This window comes from Arvicanthis niloticus, chromosome 8 (genome assembly GCF_011762505.2).
Source record: "Arvicanthis niloticus isolate mArvNil1 chromosome 8, mArvNil1.pat.X, whole genome shotgun sequence".
Taxonomy (NCBI): domain Eukaryota; kingdom Metazoa; phylum Chordata; class Mammalia; order Rodentia; family Muridae; genus Arvicanthis; species Arvicanthis niloticus.
In genome coordinates, this window is record NC_047665.1 from 19,711,306 (window position 1) to 19,729,259 (window position 17,954).

Below are 17,954 nucleotides of genomic sequence, written 5' to 3' on the forward strand. Positions count from 1 at the left end.
GGAGCCAGGCATGGCACCTTGTGTCTGTAATCCCAGCTCTAGACGGTAGAGACAGCTGGTCCTGGAGGTTCATTGGCCAGTAGGTGTTATGGGTAATATTTATAACAGCATTTCATTGGGCAGACTATCTAAGCTGCAGCGGCTCTGCTTAGCTCTGCCGCCATGTTCTGCAGTCAGAGGCCATGCGCCCACCATGGCTAGAAACGGCCAGCCAGAAACACCAACCCTGCCTCACTGTCTCCACAAGGCTGGGCTGAGCCCAGACCATCCCACCATCCACACCGTACCCGGTAGAAATGAGACTCTAATGCTTAAAGGTAATCCAAAGGCTTTATATGTTTGGTAATGTTCAATTAACAAGGTGAACATTATTAGAGGTGTGTCCCAATATCTAACACAATTAGAGGTGTGTCCCAATATCTAACCTTATGATATAAATTGTTACCCAGGACTGCTCTCGATATATGTGTGATCTTCCATGACTCCTACATCTCTCCTCCCTCACTCCTCGCTCCTCCTCTTCCTCCTCCTTCTTGACTCCTCACCCCGCCTACCTCTCATACAGCCCAATCACTGAGCTTTGTACAAATGCAGTGGGAAGATATCCCACTACAAGTAGGTCTAACAGAAGCAATGAGGTCTATGGTCAGTGAAACACTGTCTCAGAAAATAAAGTGGAACGATGATTGAACAGGGCATGATGGTGTCAGCCTCTGGCCTTTATGTGTGCCCTCATGGGTGAGCAGACCTGCACGAAAACATGTACATGCATGTACCCAACATGCATATGCACACATGTGTGCACACACAAGCAAGGGGATCAGAGAATCCCCTGATGGCAGGTGTATGGAATGACTAACGTGTTTTGTGTGAGGACTGTGAGAGTTGAAGAAGGTTGGCTGCAAGGGACAAGCTGGTATATTATTGTATGATTGTCACATTAGGCTGGAAAGGGTGAGATTTTAGTTGTGAGATACTGGTGTTTAGTTAAAGAAACAAAGATATGTAAGAAAATTTTAGAATAGAGAGCTAATTACAAAGAAAGCAAACAGTTATATCAAAAAAGACACACTGAGAACACACCCTAAGCAGGCCAAGCCCCCCACGAGGACTGTTTGTAGTCCTCGCTTGTGACTCCTTTGGACATTTCTACATGTTGATGTCTCCTTTGTTAAATGAGGCTGCCACACTCTGAACCATTTAAGTCTTCCAAGCATTAACACGATCACGATTTTGCATTTAGTTCGTGTTTTCCAAAAGCTGGGAGACTGGGTTCCACTCTGAGAACTTCACAGCGCAAGTTTCTCAGGCAAAGCAAATAACCAGCGTAATTGCTCCACCTGAGACTTCCTTCTGCATATATTTAGAGATTTCTTTGTGCAGAGTGACTCAGAAGGCTGGTGCTGATGCTGATGCAGATGTTAGGGCCAACGCTGTAAAATCTGGACAAGGAGGCCAATCAAGTTGGAAGTGAGTGGGAATCTCAATCGCCCACTACAGTACATGCTCTTGGCAGCCTGCTTCCTCTCTCCTTCACACTTCCCATGTTGCCGTTCTACTTGGAATCACCTAGAAACCACTACTCTGATTTGGCCGTCTATTAAATTCATGTGCTGCCTCAGTGACTTACATTCCATTTCAGATTCTATACTGTAGCAGGGTTTGTTTGTTTGCTTGCTTGTTTGTTAGGTTTTGTTTTACCCATTCTCTAAGGCAGATTTCACAACGTGTCTTCCATCAAACTAATCCCATTACTAATGGGTATGGTAAGATAGCTATGTTGGAGAACTCAGTACTAAACTGGTCTGTCTAAGCCTTAGACTTCAAGGGACTGACTGTCAGACACTGCCCAATGCAGACGCTCACTCAGTGAGTCTCCAAGAAGACCATGGCTTTTCATCTCCTCTACACATGGCCAGGAAGCCTTCCCTTCAGGGACCAGCCATTTGGACACATCCAAAGACATATGTTATGGAGCAATTTCCATCATAAGATCCTGCTTTTAAAAACAGTAAACTAGAATTGTCTTCATATTCACCCAATGCACTATGAAAGGCACAGGTATCCTATCAAAAAGTCAAGGAATTTTTGCACTGTAAGTTGTGAGTCAAAACATCTGGTGAGGTTCTCATCTGGGACATGAAGCTGTGGGTAGGGAACAGGAGGGGTAATTAGTAGCACTTCCCTCCCCATTCCAAAGCCAGACTCTAGCATTCCCTGGTCTCCCAGGATCACACTGCACCCCACCCTCTACTCTGGCAACTGAAAGGCCCACAAACTCAGGTTGTCATCTGTCTCATTTTAAGCGGTGGTTTTCAGCTACTCAGACCACAGGAAGCTGGAATTAATTGTATAATTTGAAGATCTAGCCAAAGAAAATGTATGGCCGTCAATTTAATCATTAACTGTACAGTTAGTTCTGGGTTAAATGTTGAGAAAAAGCACATCAGACAGAAGCAATGTCAGTGAATAAGCTCATTGTTTGGCTAGGATAATTTCCATTGCTCAATGATGTTGAACACAGGAAAAGAGGCAGGAATTGTCTCTGAGGCAAGCAGCTGAGAACATCGCTCGTTGGGCAGGAAAAAGGGTAGTTAGTGGTAACAATAATAATAATGTTTTCAACATTACTTACCTGGATAAATAAAAGCAGTTGGTAGACTAACATGGTTCTCCCTCATAGCTGTTTCCTAAAATGCATAAGAATGTATGTGTGTACATATGTATTTGTGTAGATACACATGTGTGTTGTGTGTGTGTGCATATGTATGCAGGAGGATGGTAACGGGTATGTGAGCTTCCTCCATAAATGACATTAAAAGAAATCAGGAAATGGGGAGGGATTAAAAGGAAGAGTGTGGGGAGTTTCGGTTTAACACATATCAAAAATAGATGTTCATTTATTGGCTAATAGAGTTCCTTAGCATTCAAAACAACATCTCAAGCAAATGTGTTGCTAAAATAACAAATTCATTAAAAATTCTGTGAGAAGACAAGCTTTTTAATCTGGAGACTGACAATAAAAGTTTAATGCATTAACTATCCAGACAGAACTAACATGAAGCCAACTCCCAGAATTACCTTATCTTGGTCCAAAATATATCTAATGAACCCCCCAAAAGATGATTTTTTTTATTGGCTCAGGTACAGTGAGATTGTGTTGGGAGGAATTAGGGGAAGGGTTAAGCTGGAAATTATACGTCATACATTTACCCAACAAAGAAAACAAACCCAGCTAGTTTAGATGCTAACCCTGAGTGCTAAGGGAACCAGCAATAATTGCTCTGTTTCATACAACTTCATTCCATCCATTTGCAAGTTTCCATGGGAAAAGCTTATCTAAGTTTTTTTTTGTTGTTGTTGTTGGGTTGGGTTTGTTTTTGTTTGGTTTGGTTTAATCGGTTTGTTTGGTTTTTGTTATAAACCAATCTGAAACCTCTTTCTATGTGTGTTGACCTAATGATTCTAATTTCACCTTATTCCTCTTGGGTCTGATGAACATACAGTCTCTGGCTTCCATCCTTCCCCCTGGCTTTTCCAGAATCTTCTCTCCAGCACCCTCCCCTGAGTCTTCAGAGTTCCAGCCTTGGGGAGTTCAGGCTTGGTGCTTTTCTTACTCTGCCTCAGCATCTCTCCGATCCCACAGCACCGGCTGCTTTGTAAAGTCAGGACTTCAGGCCAGGGCTCTTCCCAGAGGGGCATAGACACAAACATACAAAACAACTTTCTTTACCTTGTGTGAGAACAACAAGGTCACAGACAACCTGCACATCCAGGATGCTTTCCCCTGAAGTTCCTAATACAAACAGTACAGTCAATAAACACCTGACTGATGAAAATGCTAGCCAGGCAATTGTCTTGTTATACTGACTATTTGAATTAAATCAAGGCCCAACCACTTTTAAAAGTAAGTTATCACATACTCCAAGCTAGTATTATAGTACTGAGGCTATAGTTTAATTTCTGACCATATATAGTGACTGCAATTAGGTTTGGATTATTTAACTCACATAAGAAACTGGGGTCAGTCAGTGTGTCTGAGACTCCTTTAGAATTTATTCGTGTTTCAACCTTTATCCTCCACATTTCAAATCAGCATTTTTAGGTGCTGTTGAAATGGTTCAGTGGTTAAAAATACTTGTTGATCTTGGAACAGCCATCTGTAACTCCAGTCCCAGAGGATGCAACACTCTCTTCTGACCTCAGGCACCAGGCATACACAGGGTTTCCAGACATACTCGCAGGTGAAACATCCAGACACATAAAATCATAAATCATTTTTTTTTCTAAAAGGAAACAGGTTTTAAACAAAAGTATATTTACAAGGAAAGACCCAGTACTAAGCCTACAGGAGTAAAACTTCACAATAGGTATTGAAATAAAGATAATTATGTAAGAAGAGGGCAGAGATGTGGAAAACACATAAAATACAAGCTGAAAGAACAAATGGTTAAACTCGGGGATTTTACCTGAATCCAAGGTTGCCACTATTGGTTTTGAAGAAAGTTCTAGAATAATATGTAGTCTGACTGAAGTATTCCAACAAGTCAAGGCAACCTTTGAGACTATGTCAGCAAGAAAAGAATAAAAACACACACACACACACACACACCTGCCTCCGCTGTAGTCTCCCAAGCTCCCTCGAGGCCCCTTCCTCTGAGTCCCCTCTTCACTCCATCTGCTCGTCTAGCAACGTCAGGATTCCTCTGCCTTTGCATCTGTCAGGTTAATACACTGAGAAGTTTCATCATGGTTTCCACAATGCCCGAAGCCCTGCAAATGTGCGCTGCTCCCTGGTCTCTCAGCAGCTACATCCGAGTTCCCGGTATAATCACACGAGACCAGGGAATCCTCTTCCTCAACCTCCTTCTTGGCTCACTTGTGTGAAGATTTCTGAAGCACATTAGACTGTTGCTCTTGACGGATGTGTAGTGCTAAATTGCTAATATGAACACAGAACTGCTGCATACTCTCAAATTACTCAACGGCGATCATGACTAGTAGTTTTAGTGGGGTTTTTTTTTTTCTAGTTTGTCTGGACTATACAAGTACGAGATTTCTTTACTTCACTGGATTCTCTTTTGTTATTCTACTTTGAATGTTAATCAAATCACAGCAAATAAAACATTTCACATATAAAGATAATATTCTTATTTCATCTTCTACTCCACTTAAAAAAGATGAGGGCCTTTGTAGAAGTGAGATAGGTGAGGTTACCTTTGTGGGAAGCTTCTAAAACCTCCATGTGGATGATAAAGGCCTTGACTTAATGAAAGTTCACATTGGCAACTATCTAAAGTGATGGCGGCATCTTGGTCATAAATCAGAGAAACCACACATCTCATTTAGAAATAATAAAATTTAATAGACAAGAAAACATTAGCATAGAGATTACAACATTTAAGGATCACCCTTTCCATTCAACAGCGTGGAGAGTTATGTTGTTTTATGTTGTTGTTATTGTTGTTGTCATACATTTAAAACTCTTTAAGAACCAAATCAACACACTGGCATTAAGGAAAACATTGCCACAGTGCCTACAGAAACAACTTCAAGCGCTGCAGACACCACACAGAGTAGCAGAACACAGAGTTGGTCCGGAGCCTTCTGGAAATATCTTCCTGTGGTCACTCAGTGTTACAGTTCAGACAAAGTGAGCATCTCTAAAAAGGAAACCTTATAAATATATAAACCCAAACCACAAAACCTCTTAAATATTGTATTTACTCAAAGTGCAAATGGAATTCTGGAAACCGCATTCACAACACTACCTAAAACTAGGGTTTCTGGAATCATAAATGTATTTAGCTCTAAGTTGGGGTTGAAATTTCATTGGACCACACCCCACGTATACTTTCTCATTACATGTACCTTGGGCATACACGTTCTCAAAGTCAGTAGTTATACAACTAAAACAAAACTCCTATTCTAGGTAAGTACCCATTTTCCCCCACTGGGGAGGTTAGGACTGGCCCCCCTGCAACTACATCACACAACAAATATTTCACCACAAACAAGTGAACAAAATCTTGGTAAAGCCCTTTGCTAAGCATAATGGGTATTGTATTAAGTCATCAATAATAGGTCTCAGAGACTAAGAAGCACTCTTTCCTCCTTTTGCCTAGTGAACATTCTATTCCCCCACCTAAAACCTGCTAGGCAACTTATTCCCATAACTATATACATTCAACATCACCCCGCCCCACCCCCACTTCATGAAAAGGAGTCCACCCCAAGCCACGAAGCATATGCCTTTACAGAAAATAAAGGACTCAAATCTATCCCCAAACTGACTGAATAGCAAGCAGCCATGAGTAAGCTGTTCTTAGCCACCTCCACTCCACTTGAAGCAGGGTATCAGCTTGGCGTGGCTTCCCCTTTTCCTTCCATCGGACATAATCTTGAACTCTGGGACCGCTCAGCCAAACACTTGGGTTCCCAGTACCTGGCGCCAGGGCAGCTGGTGGCCTGTTGCTGGGCTTTCTCTATCACAGGTTCCCCCAGAGCAACGCAGGAGTCAGCAAAGTCAGCCTTAAGCAAACTTCTAAAACAAGGGGGAGAGGACGGAACCTTCATAAACCGATAGCAACTAATTTAAATGGAACTTCGTTCAGGATAAGGGGCAAGGTTAGTTGAGGACCGTGCTTAGAAATCAAACAAAACATTTTCATCAAGCTGAAGCATTTTCACGCTTTAAGGAATTATTCCAGAGAATATTTATTTCCACATGTAAAAACTGCTTGGATCTTCCCAGAGAAGCCTGGGAGAAAAACACACGTGGAGGAAAAGGCATGTGTTGAAGATAAATGACCATGTCCTGGCATGAGGTCTAACTCCGTGCAAACTCCTCAGCGATGTCTAACTCCTATGGCAACCTGTCAAAACAGGTATCCTGCAGAAACCACCCAAGAAGATGAGGTTGAGGGACCCTGGGGTAGGGAGGACAGCACAGAAGCTAAAGGAATCTGAGAGGAGGCAGCGGGTTTCAGAGAAACATTACCTCAAGAGAGAAAGCACCTGAAGATGATGAGGGGCTCCAGCGCCAGGAAAATGAGGGGTGCTCCCATGTGTTTTAGAGCAGCCTGCCTCTGACATCTACCCACCATCATGGGATACACCCAACTTCAAGGAGGACTCCATCCATCCCCACCTTTGCCCAAAGAACCTGCCACCATGTAACACACCTTGCCTGGTACCTGTCTGAAAGCACTCCCTGGGCCTATGCCTCTGTTCTAGGATATCTCACAGCTATCTGGGCTCCAGGAAAGCTATGCATGCATAGCTTCGCCTCTTCACTAGCCCCAAGATAGAAGTGAACTTTTTTTTTTTTTTTAATTTGAATTTTCAGAATCCAGGAAAAACCCATCAAGCCAAAATCTGTACGAAAAAATGGACCACAGACGTATGGCCAAGGGCTTTGTTGAGACTGGAGACACTAATCGTAGAGAATACAAAAGAAAGCAAATCATACGTACATCATTTGAATGTAGCCATATGTGACTACGTTGCATATTGATTAAGAAGGAAGTGCCATACAGTCCAGAAATTCATGACAAACACATTGGCAGAAACCATATACCATAAGGATGACAAGGCTAGAGGGGACAAGGCTGACGAAGACCACCCCCAGGGTGACTTTCTTAGACACCAGTAAGTAGATCCCTAAGGGCAGGGAGCTGAAGTACAGCAAACCTAGCAGCCACACCAACACCCGGATGGACGTCTGAAAGAGCAGCGAGGTGCAGTTCCACACCGTCCAATTATGGGACACTGTGGTGACAGAGTCGAAACTCGCTGGCCTGTAGAATTCTACCACAGGGGTGGAACTGAGAGACGGGGAGCTCTCTCTCTGCACCTCCATGATAGTGATAACCAAGCAATTGGAGGAAGTGTGGGAAGGGCTGACAAGGGAAGCCAGCCTCTTGGGGGTGAGCAGCAGCTCGGTGGGGTTCTCCGGAAGGCATTTCTTCCCTTTACTTCCACAAGTCAAGTTTACAAGGATGTTGTTGTCATCAGGCAGGCTACTGACTTCATCGTCCGGCAGGCATGTCTCAAACCTGCAGAACGGGCAGACGATGACACCCTGGGGAGACTCCCCAAAGTCTATGATCTTGTAGAGGCATTTGGCGCAGACCCTGTGACAACACTCCAGAACCTTGGGCTTCCTCTGCTTCAGATTGTACCGATTGTAACAGATCTTACACTCAAGCTCATCTGAGACCTGAGACTCTGCAGGCTCTTCCAGCGGCTGGCTGGCCATCTTGAGTTACGGATGTAATCTTTTGAAGGTGTGCCTGGCTGGGCAGCGACTTGGATTAAGGAATCCCTCTGAACATCATCACATCATCCGAGTCAGGCAAGGAGGCTGGGAGGGCTGGAAAAGACGGGAGAGAATCACAAAGTCTTTTGAACATTTTCAGCTCCTGCTTGGTGCTGTCTCTGACACATATTTTAAAAGGGCAGTTGCAGGATCTGCAAAGGAAAGGAAAAAAAAAAAACAGTGTTTGTAATAGAGCAAACAGATCACTGAAAAGGTGTTTCTGAGAACTGCTTCATGGCATTTTTCTGAGCTCTGAGGATCAGGAGCAATAGACCTGACAGATGAAATCCCCTTCCTTTTTCACCACTCTGGCCTTGGGACAGCGAAGTATCATGTCCATGCTTTAATCCACAAACATCAAAAGAAGGAACTTAGACCTAATGTGTGTGAAGTGCACTGAGGTACACCTCAGTACCACATGCTCTACAACTTGTCTACTGTAGTGAGGACAGATTATCTCTTGAAATTTGTACCAAATGTTGGTCTCTTTCAAACATGGGGCTCGTTCACAGTACCATAATAAAAAACAGCTAAGTACCTTCCGAGGTGCTCGCAAACACACCTAAGAATATTCCTGCTGTTGCTTACTTGTCTGTCTGTCTGTCTGTCTGTCTGTCTGTCTATCTGTGATAGTCTTACTTTATAGCCCAGGCTGGGTCCAAACTCACTACAGAGCCCAAGCTGATGTTGAGTTCAGCAAGCCTATGACTCAGGCTCGACAGTGCTGAGATTGGGGGCCAAGCCCCACCATGCCCAGCTTCCTGAGAAAAGTTTTAAGGATAAGCATTAAAAACATGTTCTCAGGAAGCATTTTGCTGGAGATAAGAGTGTTGGTAAGTGAAACAGATGGTTTTCACTTCTTTATCTGTTTTGCAAATGCCCTTCATATTTGACTAGTTTATTCCATTTTTCCTTTCAATGCCAGTCTTGTGCATACACATCTATACAAAGTAGGATAAAATGCAAAGCCTCTGATAGAGGCACTATAAACATGTCCAAATCCTAAGAGAGAGAAGCAAGCATGGAAAATGCATGCAATTACACACACACACACACACACACACACACACACACACACACACACACACCATAAACACAGGAGAAGTCATTCATAGGTGATTATCAGGAAATACTCACTATTCACCATCATACCTACTGTGTGTCATGTAAATTCTCAGGGTCTGTGGTAAGCAGAAGACACAGTGCAACCTGCAGGCCTGATGTTAGCAACAGTGACATTACCGACCTCTGGACAAAGGGCAAAAGGTTTATTCATATGCACAGTGGGTTATCTGTAGTGGGCATCCGAGAAAGAGAGCAGCAGTGTGGGAAATCCCCAGCTCATTCTCATTAGCTTTAATAGGTGATATTGGGGGAGTAGATCTGTCTTGAGTTACACTGTGCTTGGAAAGTCTCGAAATGGATTTGAATTTCTGAGCACACCCCTCCGAGCAACATAGCAGAAGGCTGTCACAGCATTTCTGGGGAGAGACAGCAACTGTCTGCAATTCAGTACTTGCTATAGCAGTGGAGGGAAGGGGCAGCGGAGAGCTAAATTAAACTCGGGCAGTTTTAAAATCAAGAGCACATATTGTTGGTTTTCTTATTTATGAATTTTCCTAATTCACAAATGACTTCTTATTCTACATGACTGTAAAATGGGCATCAGTGGCAAGCAATGTGCTTGTGGCAAGGCCAATCAATGGGCTCTGGTGACGAGCCAAAACTTACAGATAGCCTTTTTCATCTATATCCAAAATTGGTCTCTAGAATTTTTCGGTCCAATGTGGAGTTTGGGGATCAAGTGTGTGTTTATCCTTTAAACAAACCAGGAACTTTGAGGCTTCTGAACTAGTGTAAGCAAGAGTAAAATGTGCTCTTTAAACGTTACATAGAGCTTGGCTGCTGTCCCATAGCCTGCCTTTGCCATTTTCAGAGCTGGCTCTTCAATCGATTTCTTATCTGTCATATGGTTACTATCCAATTCAAATTTTTGGTTTCTTCTTGGGTCAAATTTGGACACATATCTGATTTTAAAAAAAAAAAAAAAGGCTAGTTCATCTGGGTTTGCACATTCTTTGTCCAGTAGTTGAACAGATCGTCTTCGCTGTCTTCCCGTCTACCCTGTACCCTCAACAGGCCCCTTCCTCATTTACACTCGCTTACATCATCACTTTTCTTATGGCACACACAGACTCTTACACCGCCTTTACTGTGCCGATCAGAGTTCTAGCTATATAGGGTACCTATCTTATTGGTTTTTTCCCCTCATTTCAGCTTTTTATTGTACTGTCACCTCTAATTTACCTTAGTGTAGGTTGTCACTCCTTTTATTTCACACTAAAATCATTCTATCGTTACTTTAAGGTGCACCAAAGTGGCAACTTCCCACTGCCTACAGCTTTCACTGTCTAGAAGCTTCTGTGGGCTTTTAGATAGCTTGACATTTGACCTTCTTACTACTGTGTGTAGTCAAGGTTCCACTATGTAGCCCTTGCTGCCCTGGAACTCACGATGTAGACTAGGCTAGACTCCAGCTCACAGAGATCCACCCATTACTGTATCCCGAGTGTTGGAATTAAAGGTGTGCCCCACCATGCCTGGCTCTTTTGACTTTTGACTTATCCTTTGATACAAAGATTGTTTCAATTATTTCACTTATATGTAGTAAAAACCTTTCATTGCTTTCTTTTATTTGTTTCTATTAATGGATTATGATCAGAGAAGAGAACTCCAAAGACCTCTTTCCTTTTGACTTTATTGTTTTGTGTAACCAAGTATGTGCTCAACTTTTCTAAGACTTCCAGAAAAAAAAGTTCTCTATTCAAGAGACATCAGGCTCAGCATAGGTATTAAACATAACTTTGTATCTATTGCTTATCATCTTCACAGGGGATAGAAGATTTAGAGGAGACAAGTAGACAGAGTGAATTAAAGTGGCTGGCAGGATTATATTTGTATCTCTAACAGCTTTGCCTTACAGATTCCATGGTACATTACTTTATGTAAAAAGTTTTACTTGCCTTCTTCATAAATTCCTCTTTACCCTTGAGAATAACATTCCTTAACCCACTGACTATTTTATCTCAAGTACCCCTCAGCTAACCCTGACACCGGTTGTTCCAGTGACTCCATTCATCTGGGATCCATAGCTAGCTGGTATATTCAACTTTGATCAATTTATTCCAAGTGTGTGAGAGCATGTGATTATATATATAAATATATATTATATATAAATATATATATAGAGAGAGAGAGACAGACAGACAGAGAAACAGAGACAGAGAGAATATGTATGAGTCTGCATGTGAATGTGTGTGTGCCTGTGTGTGTACACATGTGAGTGTGTGAGATAGTATGTGTGTATTTGTGAATGTGTGCATATGTGAATGTGTGTGTGCCTGTGTGTGAATGTTGTATGTATATGAGAGAGTATTTTGAGGGTGTGTGTATGAGCATGTATATGTATGTGTGCGTGTGTATTTGTGCGTGTGTGTGTGTGTGTGTGTGTGTCTGTGTGTGTGTGTGTGTTACACCTAAGGCCTTGCACATGCTAGACAAATGCTCTACACTGAGCCACTGCCCTGGCCTCACTTTTAAAAACACTTTATTTTGACCCAGGCTTTCCCTAAGTTATTCAAACTTCCTTTAACTCACTCTGTAGCAAGACCAGTGTTACACTCCTAATCCTGCCCAAGCAGCTGTAATTACATGCTGGCACTATATGCTTTTAAACACAGACAGTCCCAAAATATAAATAAGTAAATAAATTAATGTATTACTACTTTTATTCACTTGTGTACACACACACACACACACACACACATACATGTAACATTACTTTGTAAAAGACAAGATCATGAACTTGGGAGACAGGAGGACATGGAAGAAGTTGAAAGGAGAGGGAAAGATGAGAGGGACATAGATGCAGCGTTCATATCTAAAGTTTAAAAAAATAAATTACAAAAAAAATGAGCCTAGATGTGACACTACAGTGTAATGGTTAGCACTCTGGACTTTGGATCCAGTGATCTGAGTTCAAATCTCAGTGGAACCTGTAATTTCCTTCTGGATATCTTTCCTCACTGTGAGGGCTATGATTCCGGGTAGCATACAATTCCTTAGTACTCTGTCCTTGGGCATTTTTGTTATAAAATGTGTAACAAGATCCCTACATTCTTACATAACAAAGTTTAATCCCAGCAGGGAAACAGCCAGCTGTCTGTGTGCAGCGCGCTCAGCGCATGCAGTGTCTACAGTGTGTGCAGCATGTAGTGTACAAAGTGTGCAGCATGTGCAGTGCTTACAGTGTGCAGCATGTGTGGTGTGTGCAGTGTGCAGCATGTGCAGTGTTTGTAGTGTGCAGCACGTGTGGTGTGTGCAGTGTGCAGCATGTGCAGTGTTTGTAGTGTGCAGCATGTGTGGTGTGTGCAGCATGTGCAGTGTCTGCAGTGTGCAGCACATGTGGTGTGTGCAGCATGTAGTGTACAAAGTGTGCAGCATGTACAGAGTATGCAAAGTGTGCAACGTGTGCAGCATGTCCAGCATGTACACCATGTAGTGTGCAGTGTGTGCAGTGTGTACAGTGTGCACTCCATGTAGTGTGCAGCATGTGCAATGGTGTACAGTGTGTGCAGTGTGTGTAGCATGTGCAGTGTGTAGCATGTGGAGTGTGTGCAGCATGTAATGTGCAGCTTATGCAGTGTGTGCAGCATGTGCAATGTGTACAGTGTGTGCCCCATGTAGTGTGCAGCATTCCAGCCTGTGCCCTGTTGGCGTGTAGTATGTACAGCGTGTGCAGCATGTAGTGTAAAGTGTGCAGCATTGCCGTGTGTGTAGTTGTGCAGTGTGTAGTGGGAAGAGTGTATGGTGTGTGCAAGCATATTCAGTGTTTGCAGCATGTGCAGTATATACAGTGTAAGCAGCATGTACAGAGTGTGCAGAATATGCAAATGTGCGCAATGTGTAGTGTGCAGCGTGTGCAGCATATGCAGTGGTGTGTAGTTTGTGCAGCGTGTGTAGCATGTGCAATGTGTGCAGCGTGCAATGTGCAGCTTGCACAATATATGCAGCATGTGAAGCATGTACAGCGTGTGCAGAGTGTACAGCGTGTGCAGCATGTGCAGTGTGTAAGTGTATGCAGAGTGTGCAGCATGTGCAGTGTGTACAACATGTACAGAGCATGCAGTACGTGCAGTGTGCACAGTGTATGCAGTGTGTGCAGCATGTGCCCCACGTAGTGTGCAGCATGTGCAGAAGTGTACAGTGTATGCAGCATGTGCAGCATGTGCAGCATGTAGTATGCAGTGTGTACAAGCACATGCAGTGTGTACAGCATATGCAGTGTGTACAGCATGTACAGAGCATGCAACATGTGCAGTGTGCACAATGTACACAGTGTGCAGCATGTACAGTGTGTACAGTATGTACAGAGTATGCAGCATGTGCAGAAGTGTACAGTGTGTGCAGTGTTTGCAGCATGTGCAGCATGTGCGTCTGCTGCTTCTCTCCATCAACTACCATTCATTACTCCTCCATCACTCCTGCAGCTCCAGTCTCCAATGCCGTGGGGGTGACAGCTGCAGCTAGCCAAGGCTTCTTCACAGACGGTCACTTGCTCTGGCTGGAAGCAGCTTAGAGTCTGCTTTTTTGGCATTCAAGAGCAACAACACACACAGAGGTGCCTCAAGACACCTCTGAGAATATGTTCTTTGTATTTGTCTGATCACTTCTTGCGGCTCTCCAGTTACACACATGTTCTAGCTCCTAGATTAATATTCCCTTGGGAACCCCATCCCTTTTTATTTTGGTTCTATGCTTCAGACCCCTTCACTTGAACAACTAGACTATCAATTCTCTCGGGAACAATCACCATGTTCTGTAACTCAGTGACTGGATTGCCTGATGGGCAAGTCACACAGCTCATCCTCTGGATGTCTTTCTATGCTGTTTGTAAATCTCCTGTGCACTCACTATTGTTACCCGTCTACAGCTGCCACTCTGCGTTGTAAAGCATGATCCCAGCTGTTCTTGTGGACTGCCGCTCCTTCGGCTGCAGTGACATCATGCTCACTGTTACATGACTGGGGTCCTGATGTGACTACTGTAGGACCCACATGCCTGCAGCCCTGTGAGTGGTAGAAAATGGTACCCTCCCCTGGGACCAGGAGGATACTGGTACAACCGTGAGGTACAGCCAAGTAATAGGAGAGAGCCTTCCTTTTCTGAAGTGGAAGCTTATGGTTTCTTTGGAAAGTCAGTTGTGTCGGATGGTGTTTTGCTGGGGCAGATAGATACATGAAGGAGTGGTTTCCTGGTGAAAGGATGCTTTGCTAAAGCAAACATGTGAAAGGGTGCACGGTGTTAAAAAGGACCCAACAGACAGTGGACAATGCTGGATGGTGTTGGTACACCTTGCCATTCCTTAAAGGTCATCGTTTGCCATGACCTCATAAAAAATAAAAAATAAAAAAATAAAAACAATGCACCAAAACCCTTCTGGCTGCGTTCTGGTGGCTTCATGCCACTTCCGTGGACTCAGGCAGATTGGCAGAGTGATGTCAGCTGATACAGACTCACATGGAGTTTTGCTAAGACACACTCACATGGTGTCTTGCTGAGGCAAGACGCGTGTGAGGACACGTGATATTTGGAGGGAGTATAAATAGGCCTCAACAGACAGTGACAGTGTGGCTTGCATAGCTGGCTTTGCAACACTTTGTTGGTCTCACATTTTCATCTTCACTGATCTTCACTTCGTTGAGAGAGGCATGGCAGAGAACTTCTCCTGGCATTCCTGTTGGTCCTGGTCACTCCTGCTGACTCAGCAGAGACCTGGCTGTTTCTGCTGGGTCATGCCATCACTGCTGATTCATGTTTGCTATCCTGACACTACTGAACTGGACTGCTGGTGTATATCCTGACAAGGCAGAATGGATTTCCTCCAAAGAACAATTTCTAAACAGGTCCACATCCCTCATAACCTTTATTTTCCACTCCCTCTGTGGGGTGGTAGGCTAGACAGGAGGTTAAGGCATGTAAGAAAAGAACCATATTAAAAGTAGAGTTTGAAGAATCAAAGCCTACACTTCTCCAAAGCATAGGAGATAGGAAGAATGCAACCCAGATGTTTGTGACACCTTGGTCACTTTTGCAGTGTGTGTGTGTGTGTGTGTGTGTGTGTGTGTGTGTACAGAAAGAGACAGAGATAGAGAGAGACAGACACAGACAGAAACACAGACAGAAAGAAACAGAGAGACAGAAAGAGAAGGAGGAGGAGGAAGTAGAGGAAGAAAGGAAAAGAAGAAAGGAGGAGCAAGAGGAGGAGGAAGAGCAGCAGGAGGAGGAGGAAGAGGAGGAGGAGGATTTTTAATTTCAGTCTCCCATCCCTCCAGGCTCATAGTCCTGGTCCCCTATGGAACTGTTAGGCTCCATCTTTAGTGCCAGCCTGGCCCAGAAAGAAAGCCATTATCTGTGCCTAACCTTCAGCTATTACAGGGATTGTGGTTGCACCTGAATTTAGAGCTGTAACTCCAAGACAGGCTTGGGTGAGAAGAGGCAGACATGGGTGAGGGCAGGATGGCAAGCTGCTTTAGCTTGGTGGCTTCCAGATCCCTTGCCAACTGTAACTCCTGGGACAAGTACTGATTCACATGGGAAATTGTGATAAAAACTGAATTTGTAGAGAACATTGTTTTTATTTTATATGCATTGATGTTTTGCCTGCATATGTATCTGTGTGAAGGCGTTGGAACTCCTGGAGTCAGAGTTACAGTGGTGAGCTACCATGTGGATGCTGGGAATTGAACCTGGCTCCTCCAGAAGAGCAGCCAGTGCTCTTAACCTCTAAGCCTCCAGTCCTGTGGCATCTTTCTTAAATAATATTCTTTTCAACTTTTATACTGCAATTCAAATAGTTATATTACTACCTGGAAGTTAGATTAAAAGGTAGTTAGATATGATTTCTGCACATTTTTCCTTTTAAAAAATTTATATGGTTTTTAGAATTTGGATTGTTTGCAGGGCTGGGAGACAGCACATAAGCACCTGACCTCATAAAAGCCAAATTCAGCAACTAAGCCTGTAATCTCAGCCCTAGAGGTGTGGAGACAGGAGGATCCCTGGGGCTTTCAAGCAAGTTCATCCAAGCTGAACTGGTGAACTCCAGGTTCAGGTTTAATGAGACCCCATCTCAACAGCAAAATGGAAAGTTGCCTGGAATGCCCTTTGGTTTCTACATGTCACACACACACACACACACACACACACACACACATACACACACGCATGTGCACCACATACACATGCCCACACACATGCATGTGCATACACATACACACATGCATATGCACACACACACACACACACACAAATCTTTCCTATTTGGAGCTTCTATCCTAGATTCCCAGTATGTAACTCTCCTATGTCAAATTCTAAATGAGTTCATAGTAGATAAATCACTTTGTTTAATAATATTTACCCCGACCCTTAGCCTGAAAGTTGTCCACAGCAATTCTCCACAATGCTGATAAATACTATATATAATATAGTCTTCTTTTAAGTCACCAACAGGCATAGGAACCTGTTTCCTCATCTTTTAATGAATAGGCATGGGGCTTTATCTTAGGGTTTATTGCTGTGAAGAGACACCATGACCAGTGAACTTGTATAAAGGCATACATTTAATTGTGGCTGGTTTACAGTTTCAGAGGTCTAGCCCATTATCATCATGGTGGGACACATAGCAGCATGCAGGCAAATATGGTGCTGGAGGAGCCAAGAGTTCTATGTCTTGATCCAAAGGAGCCAGGAGGAGACTGGGTTCCACACTGGTAGAATGGAGCTAAACATATATTTGACCTCAGAGCCCAGTTCCATACTTCCTCCAATCAGGCCCCGCCTCCTAATGGTAAGCATTGAAGCCCATGAAACTATGGGGGCCAAATCTATTCAAACCACCACAGCCTTCCTTCTGACCAACATTCTGAAAGTAAAGCAGCCCTGTGGGAGTTCAGAAGCCTGACCTAGAGGTGCCTCACACGTCTACTCTTGTCTCTTGCAGCCTTGAGGCCACCATGAAAGAAGCCCAGGTCAGACTCCTGAAGATCAGAAGCAACAAAACCCCAAACAGATACCAGCAGCAACACCAGTCAAGAGAACAAGACCACCATAGACCACCCAGCACTGATTTAACTCCTGGGCGGACCACCTCATTTAAATGAGTGGCCCTGGACAGACATGCCTAAATACCCCACTGACATAGTAAAGCATGCTAACTCATGAGTGAAGGACATTCCAGTTGGTCTTAGCCATTCTACTTTCAAAGTTGTGTGTTTTTTTGACAACAGTATGCTAACCTATTTCCAAACTAATCCAAAGTCAGTTTCTCTCCAACTTTCACTTAGCAATGGGTAACATTCCTGCCTGCAAGCTTCGAAGTTCCCTGAGTTGCAGCTATTGTGATTCTTATGTTAGAAATGATTGGTCAACATATGGCTTTATGTCTTCTTCTGGACATAAGCCTTTATCACCCTTGCTATAATGACGTCCATTGATTAAGAGAATCTCTTGAGAGAGCTCCGTAATATTAAGGGACAAATGTAATTCCCAAGGCTCTGCTCTGAAGGTTAGACTC

At 43.6% G+C, this 17,954-nt stretch overlaps 1 protein-coding gene across 1 annotated transcript; it reads right to left on the reverse strand.

Moving 5' to 3' along the window:
- Window positions 1–5,341: 5,341 nt before the first annotated feature.
- Rnf182 (ring finger protein 182) lies at window positions 5,342–8,260 on the reverse strand. The gene has a single exon (XM_034509641.2). It carries the CDS (start codon window positions 8,258–8,260, stop codon window positions 7,517–7,519), a length of 744 nt encoding a protein of 247 aa, XP_034365532.1. The 3' UTR covers window positions 5,342–7,516.
- Between the last annotated feature and the right edge of the window lie 9,694 nt (window positions 8,261–17,954).

Coding starts and splice junctions, on each gene's coding strand:
- Rnf182 (XM_034509641.2), bottom strand. CDS start 8,260: ATGGCCAGCCAGCCGCTGGAAGAGCCTGCAGAGTCTCAGGTCTCAGAT.